We start from the raw sequence: 19,288 nt of genomic DNA on the forward strand, positions 1-19,288 counted from the left end.
AACCCCTTGAGGTCCTCAGACCAAACTTTGAGCATCATGCAGAGGGCGCTGTTTTTCCTTTATGTTTTCAGATTGCACTTAAGAACAAAAAAGGCACCCTAAGAGTGCTCCACAGTGTGCGTAGATTCTGTTCTTACCTACGAACAAATCACAGCTAAGAAAAGATTGAGGAATCCCAAAACCTTCTTAAAAACGTCCTAAGTGGGTCTAAGAACAAATTTCCTCTTAAGAACTTCTTAAGAACGGTTGGCGCATGAGGCCCAACGAGCCCAGCTGGAAACTTTCCAGCTGGGGGAGGGCAGGGCTTAGCTAAAGGTGAATTCAAAGGGCTTTATTGGCATGAGAAAACATATGTTTACATTGCCAAAGCAAAAGGCACACACACACACACACACACACACACACACACACACACACACACACACACACACACACACACACACACACACACACACACACACACACACACACACAGAAACACACACCATTCTATTTTGCAATGTTCTGTTTATTGGCAGAGTTAGGCAGTGCACAGCTACAGTTTTAATATTGGGTCAACATCACAGCTGCAGTGTTAAAGGTGTTAAAGTATAAGTGTTATTTATTCATTAAAAGTGTTAAATAGCTCTATATTCTAATTGTACTCATTGCAATAGAGTGGCTGTTCGGTAACAGGTGTCGTCTCCCTGTCTCTCCAGCTCTTTTAATAGTAAACATAAAATACACTTTCAGGTAAGGATACAACATTTTCGTTCAGTGAGGAGAAATAACTCTTACAGGAAAAAGTTTTTTGGGTCACATCCACAATTTTCAGAATGGGGACACGGTAAAATATTTCATTTCAAGAGGTGTGACATTATGATAAAAAACAATGCAGCGTAATAATGAATTAGAAAAACAATCAGAAGAAGAATAAACCAATCAAATGCAGGTCTGTGCAGTCTGGCCCCGCCCACTCCATATGAGGCTCAGGTGCTGATTGGGTGAAATTGTGCTGTGGGGCGGGGCAAGCGACGCTGGCTGGCAGGGTGTGAGCCAATCAGCTCAGTAGTAGGCAATGTGGCCTGTAGTGACTCCCCACACCTATCAGAACACACACAGTGGTGGGTAAAGTACTCACGTTATTTACTTAACACAACGCGTGCTTGCCGTGCTAACGATTCCCTCAGCCTGATTACCTCTGACGCTAACGCTGATAGCATTGGACGACCAACCTTTTCCAAGGCCGACAGCAAATGTTCTCTTATAGCGAGAAGCACACCGCATACCTCAAAAGAAAGCTTAATTTGTCCACTCCACTATTTTTTTGGATTTTACCATCTTCCATTCTGGAGATATTTACCTTTATGTAACACCTGCTTTTGTAGTAACGTGCTCTTCTTGAACAGAAAGCCGAGTTAGGGACCGTTTTATGTCAGACATTGACAGGCAGTTATAAAAATGAACACAAACCACAGTACATACAGTACTATACACCGAATGAAACTTACTTTTACGAGGAAAAAAGTACACATCTACCCTTCATCGGTAATTGGCTTTTGTATGAGCTACAGAACGAACATAGGGACTGAGGGAACATATTGGGGCTACGTTACTACTGTTTTGTTTATTTTTTATGATTTTTTAGGATCGGGCAGACGCCAGGCGGGCAGATGAAGCGATGCAAAGACCGAGGGACGCTGGTGTTGCTGTGCGGCTGTGCCCCTCCAGCAACACAACAGCGCGTATTTGCATTGTTCCATCTGACTATTGATGATCATCATCATCAAAAAAGAATCGCCCACCGTCACTCGTCGAGTTCGCCGAAGGACGATACAGTGCGGTTGTGTATATTATGTTATTGGCCGTGTATTAGATGTGTAGATTGTAGAAGGTGTGTGTGTGTACAGTACATGTCTGAGTTTGGCACAGTCCAGAGCAGCCATCATGCGTCTGGTTCCACCCATCCTGGGAATGAAGGCCTCTATCCAAACGAGGGTTTCATAAGGAGCCACCTCCCTGACACGCACGCACGCACGCACGCACGCACGCACGCACGCACGCACGCACGCACGCACGCACGCACGCACGCACGCACGCACGCACGCACGCACGCACGCACGCACGCACGCACGCACGCACGCACGCACGCACGCACGCACGCACGCACGCACGCACGCACGCACGCACGCACGCACACACACACACACACACACACACACACACACACACACACACACACACACACACACACACACACACACACACACACACACACACACACACACACACACACACAAACATTAATGACATAGTAAAATGTTGAAAATGGGTTGTATTCCCCTTTAAGAACATAATGGAGATGCTGATGTCATCAATATTGGCCAGCAACTCTACCACAAATCCTTAGATCTCCATATATGTATGGAGCTGACCTTTTCTGACATCCCATATGTTGGTCCTTCCCCATCCATCGTTCCTCTTCGATGTCTCCCCTTTTTACTGATACCTGTCCATTTAAACTCTAGATGGGCCTGCCCCAAAGTTATTAGTGCAGCCGACCCGGCAGCCGGCGAAAACTAGAGTTCAACCGGCCAGAAAATGAAGATCTTACCCCCCATGCCAAAGCGCCAGCGCTCTCTGCTGTCACCCATTCAGATATGTTGATCTGACCCCACATGCCAAAGCACCAGCGCTCTCTGCTGTCACCCATTCAGATATGTTGATCTGACCCCCCATGCCAAAGTGCCAGCGCTCACCCAGAAGTCTGCTGTCACCCATTCAGATATGTTGATCTGACCCCACATGCCAAAGTGCCAGCGCTCACCCAGCAGTCTGCTGTCACCCATTCAGATATGTTGATCTGACCCTCCATGCCAAAGTGCCAGCGCTCACCCAGCAGTCTGCTGTCACCCATTCAGATGCTCTCGCCCTCGTCTTACTGGTATTCAATACAGTATTATATAACAGTGATAGGGGTCCCTATGCGCACGCGCGTGCGTGCGTGCGTGCGTGCGTGCATGTGTGTGTGTGTGTGTGTGTGCGTGCGTACATGTAGTATTTGCTCTTGAACGGCATGAGTCCAGGTCCCTCCATGGCCACCCACACGTTGTACAGAGCGTCACCAAGAGGGTTGGTGAACTTCAGGGTGACCTGCATCTGATAGCCCACCTTGTGCACTCCACTCAGCTACACACCACATGACATGACATCACACGACACCACATGACACGACACAATGAAAAGAGTATATAATATATGGTTATAATACATAACATTCTTAACTCATTGACTGCATGCTATTGACGCATGTATACATAATTTCAATCCAACGCACAGACCACCATTGACGCACGTGTACGTCATCTGGTGTTTTCAGTGTTTACGGTAGGGGCGCTCTTCTGCAACCTGTGAGTGATCCTGTCGACTACAACCCGACATAAAGTGATTAAAAAAAATCAATAATAATAATAATCCAAGCCGGTTTAGTCTAATACTGTAGGATTTATACAAATATATATGTTTCTATCCGTTCTGTTCCCACAGAGTTTTGGGGGAAAAGGTGTTAATTTTGACAACAAATACTGAGTTAGTCTTATTCGTTGTGCGTGCGTGCGTTCGTACGTATGTAGGCGTGTGTGGCTCACCTCGAGTGAGGGTTGCGGGGTCTGGAGGGTGATGACTCGAATGGCGCTCAGGTATTGGCTGGCTGCCTGGCCAGTCAGGACGAACTGCAGGCTGACCTGGGAGCCCAGAGCGTTCTTGTACTCCCTGGCATCTACGTTGACGTACACACGATGAGCTACACGCACGCACGCACGCACGCACGCACGCACGCACGCACGCACGCACGCACGCACGCACGCACGCACGCACGCACGCACGCACGCACGCACGCACGCACACACGCACACACACACACACACACACACACACACACACACACACACACACACACACACACACACACACACACACACACACACACACACACAGAGAGAGACACGTTTGTATTATACTATACACTGGATGTTCATTTTAAGAATGGCATTTAAAAATATATATATCCTAACTTAAAGGCCTAAAGCCAAAACAATAGCAGATGGACATTAGCCAAGCTAGCGATATAGATCGATATAAGTTTATAAACTCTAACCCTTAACTAACTTCCAAATTCCAAGTTCAACTATACTTAACTATACCTATAACAAGTACAGCAATATAAAAACAAAAAAACGTATTTCAACGTCGCAATCACTACATTATATGTCCTACAACACCTGTGATTATAGAACATGCATTTAATATGAAGGACCGCAATGGAAACAAGCCATAGTGCTTTCTTGGGTTTTAAATCCTCTTAGCAGACCTTGTATTGAACTGTACTTAGCTGTGCTTTTTCTGCAAACTGTTAAAGTATTCCATCAATCAATCAATCAATCAATCAATCAATCAATCAATCAATCAATCAATCAATCAGTACAGTAGTGAATTGTTTTGACTTTGATGCAGTACCTCCTGTACACCAGTAGGTGTCCGACCAGACCAGACCACATGATCTAATGTCTCAATAGAAGAGCAATCTCTGCACATCCTGTGCAGAGATTCTGTACTCCTTTTATTTTATTTTATTTTATTTTATCATTTTTTTTATCCCATGATTTTGTAACCCATTTTCACCCCTGTGTCAATTATCTAACGTGATCCTGGGCTCTATACACCCTCCGCCAACCTGGGGAGAGCAACTGACTTGAACTCATGCTTCCTTCATGCATGAGTGTCCAAGTTTCCCCGGTTGGACGTAGCTCGTGGAAGGAACACGTTATTCCAACTAGTTATAGTAGAGTATGTTAATACTCTAAATTCAATATGAATTAAAACAATGCGCAGGCACAGCCTCTCTCTCTCTCTCTCTCTCACTCGCACGCGCTCACTCACTCACTCACACACTCACTCACTCACTCACTCACTCACTCACTCACTCACTCACTCACTCACTCACTCACTCACTCACTCACTCACTCTTATTCGCAGGCACAATTATTCCTGGTTCCCGGTACACTTTGAACTGGTTGGTTACCGCCCCGGTGTAGAAGACCACCCGGCCAATCAGAGTGAACGAGGTAGTGGCGTCAACGAACCCCTCATTGATGATGTCTATTTCCAGGGTGAAGCTCTCACCCAGGCCCACCTAGAGAGACAGACAGACAGACAGACAGACAGACAGACAGACAGACAGACAGACAGACAGACAGACAGACAGACAGACAGACAGACAGACAGACAGACAGACGAGGTAGTGTATACCGAATTGAGTAGTCGTGTATATGGATACAATCTGTAAGGTCGCTTCTCGCCCTCAGGGCGTCTCACTGGTAGGTAAGAACATGAATTGGCCTGTTATAGCCCCACCATGAGGCTGATAAGTGGAATGTCTTCCTCAGCCTAGTGGGAATGTGTGTGTGCATATTGTCAAGGAAATCGCATGCTGTGTCCATGATTTGTGGCATTTTGTTCAAAACGGACCAATCCTGCAAACTTTGGAAGACAATATTAGCCAATGGGGATGGAATGGGGACAGACGGACACACGCGGACAGACGGACGGACGGACGAAGTGCAAAACATACTCTCTAAGTAATGAATGGCCACATTTGGGAGCTAGCTAATATGCCGAACCCTCCGCAGAGAGATGCTTTCGCTTGGCAAATCATCTACTTCTAATTCAACACTTTGGACACTGTCATCGGGAAATTCTATCACAAGGGCGCCCCTGTAAATAACATTTTCATCCAAGGCATCCCTGAATTACATTGTTAGAACCTTACATTTATGTCATAGAACGAAAATACATTGCATGGATTCAACTGGGACGTATCCTCAGTGATGTATCCCAAGGCCATCAGGGTTTCGGGTCTCGCAAACATCATACCCCTCACTTCGGGTGAGCCAGTCGGGGTGATCAAATCCCGACTTCCGTCCCAGTAGCTACCCTCAATCAGACCCACTAGGGAAAGACCAGGGCCACACAATCCGTTGGAACCACTCCGGAACTACTAAGCCGGGACTGAGAGGTACAATTCTGGTATGTGGAGGGACTAGGCTCTGTGGGTTGACTCCTGTCCGGGCCCCTCCTACGTCTCACCAGGTCCACTCCTGTTCTCACCAGGAGTACAGCGAGGACCTGTGCGTTGCACCAGACTAATATTATGGTACGCAAAATATGTAAAACGTTCCCCCTAAACTCGAGAGAATAGTAATTTCCATTACGACAGACAGACAATAACTCCTTACTTTAATCATTAATCATTGAACCCCAGCATCCCTATTCTGAGGGGAACATTGATCAAAAATAGCAGATGGAGCTTGTAGATCGGCTATTTTTTGGCAAGGAGGTTTGGTGGTCTGTCTTAATATTATCAGAGTATTCTGCCGCGGCACCCCTGGACTTGCATCACGGCACCCTAGGGTGCCGCCACTCTCATAACCACTGACCAGAGTGGTGTAGACTAGGAGAGTGGCGTCAATGAGGAGGCAGAAAACAGCGCTCGAGTCAAGCATAGCTGGAGTGTGACAAGCTGGAGGCTGAAATACATTGTTTTGAACGTGGGCGGCGCAAATATCAGCAATTTTAGGCATGTGTGCAACATGACAACTGTTTTAAAGTATTGTACAGTGACAACGGGTGCAGTACTTAGTTTAGACAGTACTTAGTTTAGACTAGGCATTGGGTTAGACCAGTCATTAGTCCTACAACTACAACCTATCTCAAACCCTCACCCTAACCCTAACCTCCCACGGGGCAGCACACCTAAACCTAACCTAATGTCTAACCAATGACTAGTCTAACCAATGCCTAGTCTAAACTAAGTACGCACCCCCCGCACGGAGCCGCCATTGGACTGGCCCCATGGAGTGAATGGAGATGTTGTGACTCTCCTTCAATGGTTCTGGATGGTACATGTATAACGTACCTTGTTACAGTAGATCCTGACAGACACTTTGGAGACGTCAGTGCGGTACTCTGGGATCTCTCGCGCCAGGCCAAACTTCTCTGCTAAGGCTATGACCGCGTTATCCTCCTTAGAGCCTGGACGCACGCACGCACGCACGCACGCACGCACGCACGCACGCACGCACGCACGCACGCACACACGCACACACACACACACACACACACACACACACACACACACACATACGTTTCTATTTTATGTACTATAACTTCTTGTAAGAAAGTGAGACAGGAGGTCGGCTGAAGGCATTAATATGTATCGATTTTACTGGCGATTTTACTGGCTTCTAACAGTAATTCATTTACTGATTCTAAAAACGCCTTCTATTTATATAGCAGCATCAACTTTTTGTAATTTTTTAATACTGTACATACTGTACAGAACCCAAAAACGGGTTCCCGGCCTGAGGGGGTAAAACACCAAAAGGGGTTCCCGCCGGGAACATACACATATTTTGTTTTGTGTGGGTGGGTGAGTGGGCGTGTGCGTGAGTGAGTCCCTTCATGGTACTTGTAGTTGTGACAGCACACCTAAGGCCCTTAAAACAAACTGGTCAGGCTACTACTGGGCCTCACCCCCCGAACCCACCTCACCCCTGCCCACTTTGACAGGCTGGAATGGCTTAGGGTTGACGACAGAAGTATATATAGAAGTGTATATTTGTACTTCTCTAAATGTTAATATGTAGTTATATGTATGTTAATACATACTTCAATGAATGAATGAATGAATGAATGACTCAATCAATCAATGAATCAATCAATCAATCAATCAATCAATTAATCAATCTTGTGTGTGATGTCATGCTACTGTACCTTCAGGGTACTTGTAGTTGCGTGTGATGTCTTGGGGACTGTCCCAGCCCACAGCCTTGGTCAGGATGACAGTTCCTATGTGAGTCTTGTCCACCCGGAATGTTTTCAGAAGATTGTACTTGTCCCTCTTCCTGAAGACCAGGTCACTGTTCACCTGACGAGAGATCGCATCACTGTTGAATTAGTCTCGCGTTGCCAGACAGTCGCCTCTCGCAATTTTCGAATGCTTCCGCCATACAGTCTGGAGAATGAAAGCTCTGATCATGACGAGCAAGCGATAAAGAGGAAGTGAAGCCTCCTCCCCACTTTCATTTCTTCTTTACAGTCGCTCAAATTTGTCCTAATATAAATGCTAAATGGAAGTAAAACAATAACGTAAATGTATTACAAAATATATTATTTTCGTGAACCGAAATGGCAGCTTACTTGCTCGTATTTCAGGTGGTGTAGTTCCAGACCCTATATAGCATTCGGAGATTGGGGAATATTTGTTTGGCTACGCGAGACTACTATTAAATCACCATTTATCTGAGACGTGTGATGGACCCCAGGAAGAACAGTAGGGGTGTAAATCGATACAGTTACCAAACAAATTACATCTGTGTGAAACATGTGGATAGTGGAGGTTTTTTAAGGGAAAATGTATGAATATGGATATAAATAAGTAAACATTCTCTGGCAAAAACATATAGACATTATATTTTGAACCCATATGGACAAACCCATACCTTGACATGAGCACAGACAATTCACACGTTTATCGATAGTCCAAGAGATATTGAATGGAGTAAAAGTAATTCAATTGTAATAAAATAGATTTTTTGATGCAGTTACTATATTGTTACATCCTTAAATAATAGCCATGGTTAGGCAAGTGCTAATTGGGACCTATAATAATAAAGTAAAGCAAAGACCACATCACAATTAAATCAACATTTGTCTGAGAGACTACATCTGTTACAATAAGATTCACCAGTCAAACCACATCACTAAGCAGGCACACTGTGCGTACCTCAGCGAAGACGAATGCAGCGTCATATGGGTGACTCATCAGGCCGTTCTTGATGGCGTGGACCGATGCAGGACCACAGCGATAATGACCTGAAACATACAGCAATGTGTGTCTGTCTGTCTGTCTGTCTGTCTGTCTGTCTGTCTGTCTGTCTGTCTGTCTGTCTGTCTGTCCGTGAGGTCTTTATGTATTGAGTATGTATACACTCGATAAAGACCTCACGGTCGAAGCGCTGTATACCTGTGCTGTTTTGTCGCTAATAATTATTTTTTGAGCTTTCAAAAGTGAGTTGCAAGCCCCCACTTTGTTCATGAACACGATGATAACCATCCATCCTTCCATCGATTCATCCACTGACATGTAAAAATAACTTTTGCATTGTTCATATATGAGCTAATAGTGGTACCATCGCTCATCTCTTGTGGCGTAGCGTCCACAGCCTGCCAGCCTCCCAGTCCGGCCTCAAGGTCGTGCCTGGCCATCCACGCCTCATTCCAACAGTGATAGTTCCTGTGGAAACACACATCGGTCGCAGCAACATTATTAGTGATAGTAGTAGGCAGCAATAGTATTAGTATGATGTACACACCTGCATGTAATACTATCTTATTTTCCTTTCGGCTTTTGCCTTCAGGGATCACCACAGCGAACCATCTACCTCCGTCTCACCCTGTCCTCTGGCCTCCTCTTCTCTCACACCAACTAACTTCCTGTCCTCTTTCACTACATCCATAAATCTTCTCTTTGGTCTTCATCTAGGTCTCCTGCCTGGCAGTTCCAACCTCAACATCCTTCTACCGATATACTCACTATCCCTACTCTGTACGTGTCCAAACCATCTCAGTCTGGCCTCTCTGGCCTTATCTCCAAAACATCTGACATGTGCTCAGGGACGTGGTGGGCCCATAATTCAGCCCGGGAAGTGGAGTTGCGGAGGCCCACTAGGCGCGCGGCCAAAGGCTGCGCGCCTAGAGGGCCTTTTTTTGGCCCTAGAGGTCCCTGTGCTGCCCCTCTGATGTACTCGTTCCTGATCCTGTGTAATACTATATGGCACACGACACAGTCACGACACAGTCAAGCAAGCACACTTGGAATACACATACATCTTTCAAACGGCTCTCATCTTGAGAAAGTTGACTCTTTTAAATATCTTGGAAGTGTGGCTCGACCCAGAGCTTACCTTCAAACCACATATAGATTACATTACTAAAAAAAGCTTAGTTAAAAAGCTTAGTTTCCTAAGCTCACTTTACCGTTCTATTAATTTATTTTCCTTTGATGTTAGGAAAATAATTATTGCTCAAGTGTTACTTCCCGTTATTGACTATGCAGATGTTGTGTATCAGAAAACAACAGACTCTCATCTTAAGCCTCTAAATGTTTTATAAAATGATATAACTCCCTGTGCAGGTTTGTATTGAGATGCCCATATGATACCCACCACTGCCTCATGTACAAATCACTCAATTGGCTGCAGCCTAAATCAAGACGGCAACTACACTGGTTTCTCTTCATTTATAAATGCATTTATTTGAGGTGCCCTGCTTACTTGAAGCAGTACCGGACTCAGTCTACCTCATCCTATCCACTAAGACATCTACAATACCCTTACTTTAAAATCCCCCAAATCTCCAATGTGGTTGGGCGGAGGTCTTTCTGCTACAAAGCCCCATTCGATTGGAACAACCTCCCTCTATCTCTTAGATCCATCTCATCATTTAGTAGCTTCAGGACCTCCTTACATTCACATCTAGACTCAAGTTGTCTATGCTTCTAACCTGACTGTAACCAATTATGACTCTGAAATATTTGCACTTTGACCTTATCTACATTGTGTTATCTACATAGTATAGTATAGTATGTATAGTTTACATAGATACTCCACTGTTACGTTCTTAGTCTAGGCATGATTCATGATAACTACTTTTTTATATATGTGATGTATGCCATGCTTTTGTTATTGCTTAATGTAAGTCGCTCTGGATTAAGAGCGTCTGCTAAATGCCTAAATTGTAAATTGTAATTGTGTATTATGTGGTGGTTGGTGGTGTAGGTGGAAGAGGGTGAGCAAGCTATTTGTGTATATATGTATGTATTTGTATATCTGTTTGTATCTGTGTACTGCATGTTTTGTGTATTTGTGTACAGTATGATTTTCTGTATTTTCTTTGTTTATGGGTCCCTCTTGAAAATGAGATGCTGCATCTCAAGGGGCTGTCCCTTCAATAAAAATCTGAAAATCTGAAATCTATAATTACTAAAATAACTATAAGGTTTCTAAAATAACATTTACATACCTGCTTTCACCGACGCAAAAAAAGAATCATCCAGTGTCAAATTAAACGTATTCTGTTTCTGATTAGTAGTAATATTAACTTCACAGACAAACTGACCAATGGTACAGAGAACAGACATGATTGACAGTTGTGTGAACCAACCAGATGGAGTCTCTGGTGTTCTCTTCATCAGGTGTTCCGTCATGCAGGAAGATGAGGTCGGTCTTCAGGTTGCCAGTGTTGTCATGGGCGGAGCTGAAGTTTGTTATCACTCTGGCTGGAATGCCCAGGCAACGCAGGACTGGGTGTACAAATAAATACATGAAGTTGGAGACAGACAGACAGATGGACGGACGGACGGACGGAACACATGTTAGCGCACTAGAGATAGTGTGTAACGATTTGTGGGATTTTTGGACAGAAACCAACGATTACATATTTCAAGGACATACTTATCAGTGTGATGTCGTCCGTTAAGGCGTCTATTGTCACTAGTGTGTGTGTGTGTGTGTGTGTGTGTGGTGTGTGTGTGTGTGTGTGTGTGTGTGTGTGTGTGTGTGTGTGTGTGTGTGTGTGTGTGTGTGTGTGTGTGTGTGTGTTCGCGTGCGTGCGTGCGTGCATGTGTGTGCGTGCGTGCATGATATTGACTCACAGGTGTTGAAGACCCCGGCGAACACCCAGCACTGAGCGTAGCAGACAGGAACTCTGGTCTGGGCGTACTGCAGGAGGATATTGACGCTACCGGTCCACAGGGTGGGAGCCACTCCCATGGAGTAATCGTCACTCCAGTTCCCCACCAGCACCCCGTTGTCATCCTGGCTGTTCAGCTGACATGGGACAACAAACACACACATTACACTTAACCACATAGAGCAGTCAGTGTTTCCCAAACGTTTCAGGTCGAGACCCAAAAGAGAGAGATTATTAGACGTTTGCCCGCGGGATCCAAACTAGTGAAATATCTAGTGAAAAGATCTACTAGCTTGTAGATCAGCTATTTTCACTATACTTTTATTTTTCATTAATTATTATTATTATTTTTATAATAATGATTAATATTTTTATTCATGGGATTTCTTAGATTTGTTTGTTTGTTTCTTTTAAAATGTATACAATTCTTTCAATTGTTTTATTTAAAAAAACATATTTTGAAGCATGTATTTTTATTTATTTTATTTAATTTTATGTAGGACAAGAAAATGGGATTTTTACTCCAGTCATGACCCATATAAATTGTTGGTTTCTGTTTTCACTGTCTTCCCCACAATAAGGATGCAGGGGTTTAAGTGGTTAACATCAGAGACGAAATGTTTTTATAATCGTCATGGGGGGCCGAACGGACGTTTCACACTAAACCCAAGCGTTTAGGTTTTAAACACTTATTTGTAACACTTTTTAAACGTGTCACAGTGTTTAGATTATAAACAGAAGAGCATGTTTAAATGCCATGGTTGCAGGCTAGTCCTGTCCGCCTCGGCAGGTTCTGTAGAACTGTCGCTGGGACGGCGGAAGGTTTCAACGGCAGGCTGGCATCGCTGTTGCCAGCCAGGGTGTTCTTGCTGGCGGTGGTTTCATATTGTGAACAAGTAGCCTAAGCAGAGTACAGTACTGTATGCATGCATACCCATACCTGGCAGGTGAAAACAAGCACCCAGATTAGCATTTCAATGCCTGATCTGCATGTGTACAAGGGACAGGCAACGCGGTCCACCCCCCACCACCTCCCGTCCCGGACAGTGAGGAAAAAAGGTGTTAAGGTGCCAGACTTGGATGGTTAGAGCGGCACGATTACATACAAAGTCAATGCAAGACGAGAATTGCGCGAACGGGCGCGGCGCGACCTGGTGCGGTACAAACGGGACGAACCGAGGCGAATATATATTCAGGTCCAATTCCTCATGGGGGCCCTGGCCCCCCGGCCCCCACAGACTCTACGTCACTGGTTAACATACATACTTTCAACCAGTTGTTCTCAAACATTTTAATGTCAAGGAACCCTAAATGAGAATGCATTTGGCCGCGGAAAATAATTTCTACCAGTGACCCCAAAGAAGAAAAGATCTAACATTTTAGAGCTTGGCTCACCATGGCGGATCCCTTCCGGACCAGCTTGACTGGATCGGCTCTGTGTACGATCAGCATCTGAGATGAGTCCAGGAGGTAGATACAAGCATCCAACACTCCCAGCTCAAACTAAAGAGATGCAGAGAGAAGATTGTGAGGAAGGGGTGAGAAATGAAGAGAGTGAGAGATCAACAGAAAAAATGGGTTTGCCCGCGCACAAGTGCGTGCGTGCGTCTGTGTACCTGTCCATACATCCAGCTCCTCTCAGACACAGCAGTGGGGTCTCCCTGGTAGATTGTTCCCGCATCCTCCAGCAGATACTCCTGCCTCTCTGCCGCATCATTCAAATACACCAAATCATCTACACACGCACACAGGCAGGCAAACATATGTATTTTTTTATTTTATTTTATTATTATTTTTCATTAATGAGCTTTGAGACTAAACGACTACATTGGATCCATTAAAATGCAGATTCTTGTTGTCCATTTACCAACAAGTAATGGTTTTGGACAGCGACGATGATATACGGTACTAAAACTCACCAATACACCAGGCATTGAACAGCACGTAGAGGTCCGTGGTGGGGTCCCTGGGAGTGCGGCGCATTCCGCCGTCGCCGACGACGGCCAGGTACATCTTGAACCTGCCCACGATGGCGTTTGCAGACGGCGTGATGCCCAGCGTCACCTGCGCGCCGTCCACCCACATTGTTTGCTTCAACCAGTCCGTCTGATGTTCGTAATCCGCACGGCGCCCGAAACAGAGCTGGATGAGTTGTTGACCGGGGCTTGGGTTGTTGCCTGCGTGGAAGGGGGGGTGGGGGGGGTTGACGGAAAGCAGCGGGGGTCTTCAGAATCACAATCAACTGGGTCCCATCACAGGTTTACAGATAAGAAGTATGTGTGAAATTATTTTTAGGGCGAAGGGGCCGTATAGACCCCTTATTTTTTTCCTTGAAAATTCTGCCATTTTCTTCACGCAATTCTGCGATATGGTGGTAGAGGGCAGTGAGAATCCCCCAGGAACTGAAGTTCACAGTCATTTTGTCAAAAGACCTCACTACGGTAGTTTTCAAGGTGGAGTAAAAGTTTTTTTTTTCCTCTGAGATGTAGTGGAGTAGAAGTAAAATGACTGAAAATTGGAAATACTCCAGTGAAGTAAAAAGTACCTACAATTTTTACTTGTACGTATTACTTTCCACACAGGTGAAAGCTACATGGCAAATGATAATAGGAGAGGAGGGAGGAGAGGAGCGAGGAGACATTTTAATTATCGTTTGAAGATAATTAATGATGAGGAATCAAACTCCTCCCCCGATGTCAGGCAGTCGTTCCTTAATGAGACTCACTCTAATTAGTTCCCTATACTCACTCACTTACACGCACACGCGCACACACACACACACACACACACACACACACACACACACACACACACGCACGCACGCACGCACACACACACACACACACACACACACACACACACACACACACACACACACACACACACACACACACACACACACACACACACACACACACACACACACACAGAGGATCATGTTCACTGTAGCACAACTCTCCATAATGACACCAAGCTGTCTCTCTAAGTGACAATTGATATCTTTATCTTGTGCACAGATAATATTACATGAAAAGCTTATGCACTGACTATACTATATTATAGAAGACTAAAAAAGGTGAATACAGGGTAGGTGAGGGGCTGAGCTCTCAATGAGCCAATACAAAGGTGAATACAGGGTAGGTGAGGGGCTGAGCTCTCAATGAGCCAATACAAAGGTGAATACAGGGTAGGTGAGGGGCTGAGCTCTCAATGAGCCAATACAAAGGTGAATACAGGGTAGGTGAGGGGCTGAGCTCTCAATGAGCCAATACAAAGGTGAATACAGGGTAGGTGAGGGGCTGAGCTCTCAATGAGTCAATACAAAGGTGAATACAGGGTAGGTGAGGGGCTGAGCTCTCAATGAGCCAATACAAAGGTGAATACAGGGTAGGTGAGGGGCTGAGCTCTCAATGAGCCAATTAAAAATGGCCATGTTACATGATGTAATAACCCCTTTCTGCCAGCGGTCTACAAGTATCAGTGTGGCTATGGAGAAACGCTACTTAACAGTAAATTAAGTACAACAGTGAATCATACACAACCATATAACCATATAAAAGCCATAGAAAATATTTAAAACAATTGGTAACAACAACAGTGAATTTGAAATATATAAGGGCCATAACATGGACAACTAAAAAAGTGCCCTTCTGGGCACAGGTCTCCACCAGGAGGATAGGACTGTGTGAGATGTTTGGCAAAATGTTTAGGAGTAATATAAACATGTTTGCCTTTGATTGGAATTGGAACCTGTTGGTGGCGCTATAACAGGCCAATGTGAAAAGGGTGGGATATATTCCTCAGCCTAGTAAGAAAATGTGTGAAAGATTTAACGTAAATTGCATGCTAATTTCATGATTTGAGGCTTTTGTTCAAAACGGGGCAATCTTGCAAACTGTGAAAGCCAATTATAGCCAATTAGGATGGAATATGAAATATCGGACAGATCCGACTTGACCACATGACCATAGAGATACTGTGTAACGATTTGTGAGATTTTTGGACAGAATCTGGAGGAGTAATATCAAAAAATGTGTTTTACAAAAGTCGGCCTCCTGGTGGCGCTATAAAAGGCAGATGCGGAAAATGCAGGTCAAAGGTTTGTCCTTGGCCTCTAGGGAGTGTGCATGCAACGTTTCACGCAGATCGGTGCAGTTTTAGGTAAAAAATGTGAAAAGCTGCCTCATGGTGGCGCTATAACAGGCCGTTCTGGAAAATGCGGGGCAGAGGTTCATCGTTGGCATCCAGGGAGTGTGTGTGCAAAGTTTGGCATCGACCAGGTTAACGGTGCCGGAGATTAGCTGGTAACAGACGGACGGAAGGACGGACACACACACACACACACACGGACGGACGGACACACACACACACACACACGGACGGAGTGCAAAACATACTCTCTCCCCATGCCTTCGACCTGGTGGAGACAAATATAGAGAATACAAGAGAACAGTGAGCGACTGACCGATCATGAACTCCAGCTGGAAGTCGTCGTACGCCGGGTAGAAGGGTCTGGAGAAGCGGATGCGGATGAAGAACTCCTGGCCGCGGCGCACCACCAGCCTGGGGTTGTCATAATCCTTGGTGTGATGCAGGTACTTGTTGTCATACACCGTGTCTGGTTCGCGCGTCCACTTGTTGTACCCGCGCTCACACATGTCTATGTCCTCCACGTTGAGAGGTACAACTGCAGAGAGAGAGAGAGAGAGAGAGAGAGAGAGAGAGAGAATGTGAAGATTTTTGAAAAATCACGAACACATTTTGTTCAAGATTGTTCATGGAAAATAGTGTTAAGGCGGTTAAACTGAATTCTTTGCTGGGGGACACCCTGGAACCCCCCACAAGGACCCCTGGGGGTCCCCGGACCCCACTTTGATTGGTTCACGATATAATCGGTAGCATAAAAATGCCATATCAGTATCGGATCAGTCTCAAAATAATACAGATTATTTTCACAGATATTGATGACGCAATAATAATGTGACCGTCGATGACCCTGTCGCTTTTGTTTTGTGTATTTCTAATGGTTGAAGGTAGCATAATCCGTACAACATCGGAATCGGTCAGAAACAGTATCGGCAGATATGACCCTGCAAATAATCGGAGATCGAATATCGGTCATAATTTCATAATCGTGCACCCCTACTAACCTATGACATCAGTATGTCTAGGTCAGGACACATCTTTGATGTACCTGTCCAAATTTGGGCAACGTTTCAGCCGGAAACACACTCACATTGCTCCGCCGCGTGTCCTGGCCAGGGTGCTCTGGGCGTGACCGTAGGTCCGTAGGTGTCTTCATCAAATGCTTCAAACTCTGGCAGCTCAAATACATCATCTTCCTTATTGGAACAGTCAGGCTGCAAGATATACATGTTGTTATAATAACTGGATAGATGGATGGATGGGCGGGCGGGCAGACAGACAGACAGACAGACAGACAGACAGACAGACAGACAGACAGACAGACAGACAGACAGACAGACAGACAGACAGACAGACAGACAGACAGACAGACAGACAGACAGATTACCAGTGAATGGTTGTAGCGCCCCTGGAATGGTGTCCTACGGATTGGTCCATGCATTTTGAACATTTTGTCTATAGTTCAAACTTCAGAAAGTTTGCTGAAATGAGAGAGAGAGAGAGAGAGAGAGAGAGTATGGTTAAAAATAGCACAAAGCTGTAAGAATGGCGCATTCATAAAATTGCCGTCCTAAAATGTTGATGTACTCACAAGTACAGTGTGTGTGTGTGCGTGCGTGCGTGCGTGCGTGCGTGCGTGCGTGCGTGCGTGCGTGTATGTGTGTGCGTGCGTGCGTGTATGTGTGTGTGTAAGTGTTTCTGACAGGAATACTATAACTCTGACTCATGAAACCTAACATGAGCTGAATGAATAATACTTATAGCAGTGATTCTCAACCTGTGGACCTGCCCACCAGTGAGTCGTGAGGATATTTCAAGTGGGCCTCCAAAATAATTGGCAAAAACACTTACGATTTTAATGATAATACACCTGCACAAAACACCTGTTTTGTAACAGTCAGTATTTACTGGTACAATTATGTACATTCTTACTAGGCCTACAACTATTACTGCTAATAGGCTATAGTACATTATATTGCCTGTCTCGGCCAATAAGGAATGAGGAAAAATGGACAACTCTCTCTCTCTCTCTCTCTCTCTCTCTCTCTCTCATTGTTGCATGTGCACGTGTCATTTTTCATGATTTTGTATCACAATCTTTTAACCACTTTAACCACATTTTATACTTTATTCAAAAATAACAGATACACAAGCTTATAGCACGTCACTTCATGCCACACATTGCCACACGCATGTGGAAAGCAAAACATTTTTTTTAATCAAATCTTTGCTTCTGAGGGGTCCCTGGAACAAAATATGTTCCGATTTTGGGGGTCCTTGACCTGAAATGGTTTGAGAAGCACTGATATAGAAAAATATAAGTATTTTCAGAAAACCTTTTAAAGTTTTTGTTAGAAGACCTTTGTAGGGTCTTTCTTTCTTTCATTTTTTATCCCACAATTTTTGCAACTCATTGTTTTCACTAGGGTTGTCCCGATCGGGCCGATCGGGCCGATCACGTCATTTTCAAATGATCGGAATCGGATCGGGCGCCAAAAAACGTGATCGGGACATCCCTAGTATCAATATTATATCCATGTCATGATATTAGACTGGATATTGTCTGTGATTTGGGATATTGTACTATTGTGATATGCATAAAAGTGTTCTAGGCTCAGTGGTCCAGCCACCTTGGCTGGTAATCCAGTCTGGCAGTGTGCCGCGGGTTCGACTCCCGATCCCGACGGCCTTTACTGCATGTCTTCCCCCCATCTCTCTCCCCATTTTCTGTCAGCCTACTGTCTGTCCCTCCATAAAAAATATAAAATAAAGGCGAAAGCCACAAAAGCAGCAACACTGGTAGGAAAAACTACCACTGGGATCTTCCCAGTGATCGAAACGTTGAATCAATAAACCAGTGGAGCTGAGTTTTTCTACCAGTGACTCTATTTCTTCCTCTTGTACCGCCATTTGTCCAGCACCTTGGCTAGAGAAGATATGCATTCTCTATTACCTTTATAAAAGTGTTCTATAAAATATAAATATCGGATCGGGAAAAATCTGTATTGTTAGATGCTCAAAATCAAATGATCAGAATTGGATCGGGAGCAAAGAAACGTGATCGGGACATCCCCGGTTTTCACCCAATGTCAATAATCTAATGTAATCCTGGGCACTAGACTCCCTCTGCCAACCCGGGGAGAGAAACGGATTCTCATGTGTCTTAATGGGTTAAATGAAAGGTGCAGTAGTGTGTGGGGTGTTTCTCACCTGAAGAAGAGGCAGGTAGTCTCTGTGGAGGTCAGATGAAGCTGTCACACTCACATCCAATGTCTGCACTGTTCCCCATGTACTGATTATATACACACCCAGCTTCCTCTTCTGTGTCACACATGTGCACGCAGCCACGCACACA

The 19,288-nt window shown here is 44.9% G+C and overlaps 1 protein-coding gene across 1 annotated transcript in view; it reads right to left on the bottom strand.

Annotated features, from left to right (window-relative positions):
- Nucleotides 1-699: 699 nt before the first annotated feature.
- LOC306913244 (coagulation factor XIII A chain-like) overlaps nucleotides 700-19,288 on the bottom strand; it is a gene marked incomplete at its 5' end in the record, with an annotated part of 44,101 nt that continues 25,512 nt past the window's right edge. The window contains 17 exons of the mRNA XM_079489834.1: nucleotides 700-1,083; nucleotides 1,893-1,998; nucleotides 3,032-3,168; nucleotides 3,627-3,781; nucleotides 5,002-5,170; nucleotides 6,953-7,068; nucleotides 7,810-7,963; nucleotides 8,822-8,910; nucleotides 9,228-9,331; nucleotides 11,260-11,398; nucleotides 11,750-11,924; nucleotides 13,183-13,290; nucleotides 13,404-13,525; nucleotides 13,707-13,964; nucleotides 16,253-16,474; nucleotides 17,024-17,147; nucleotides 19,144-19,254. Of these exons, the coding sequence (XP_079345960.1) occupies nucleotides 1,045-1,083; nucleotides 1,893-1,998; nucleotides 3,032-3,168; nucleotides 3,627-3,781; nucleotides 5,002-5,170; nucleotides 6,953-7,068; nucleotides 7,810-7,963; nucleotides 8,822-8,910; nucleotides 9,228-9,331; nucleotides 11,260-11,398; nucleotides 11,750-11,924; nucleotides 13,183-13,290; nucleotides 13,404-13,525; nucleotides 13,707-13,964; nucleotides 16,253-16,474; nucleotides 17,024-17,147; nucleotides 19,144-19,254 (2,328 nt within the window). The 3' untranslated portion in view covers nucleotides 700-1,044. The remainder of the gene's footprint in view (nucleotides 1,084-1,892; nucleotides 1,999-3,031; nucleotides 3,169-3,626; nucleotides 3,782-5,001; nucleotides 5,171-6,952; nucleotides 7,069-7,809; nucleotides 7,964-8,821; nucleotides 8,911-9,227; nucleotides 9,332-11,259; nucleotides 11,399-11,749; nucleotides 11,925-13,182; nucleotides 13,291-13,403; nucleotides 13,526-13,706; nucleotides 13,965-16,252; nucleotides 16,475-17,023; nucleotides 17,148-19,143; nucleotides 19,255-19,288) is intronic.

This window comes from Electrona antarctica (genome assembly GCF_951216825.1).
Source record: "Electrona antarctica genome assembly, chromosome: 20".
Taxonomy (NCBI): Eukaryota; Metazoa; Chordata; class Actinopteri; order Myctophiformes; family Myctophidae; genus Electrona; species Electrona antarctica.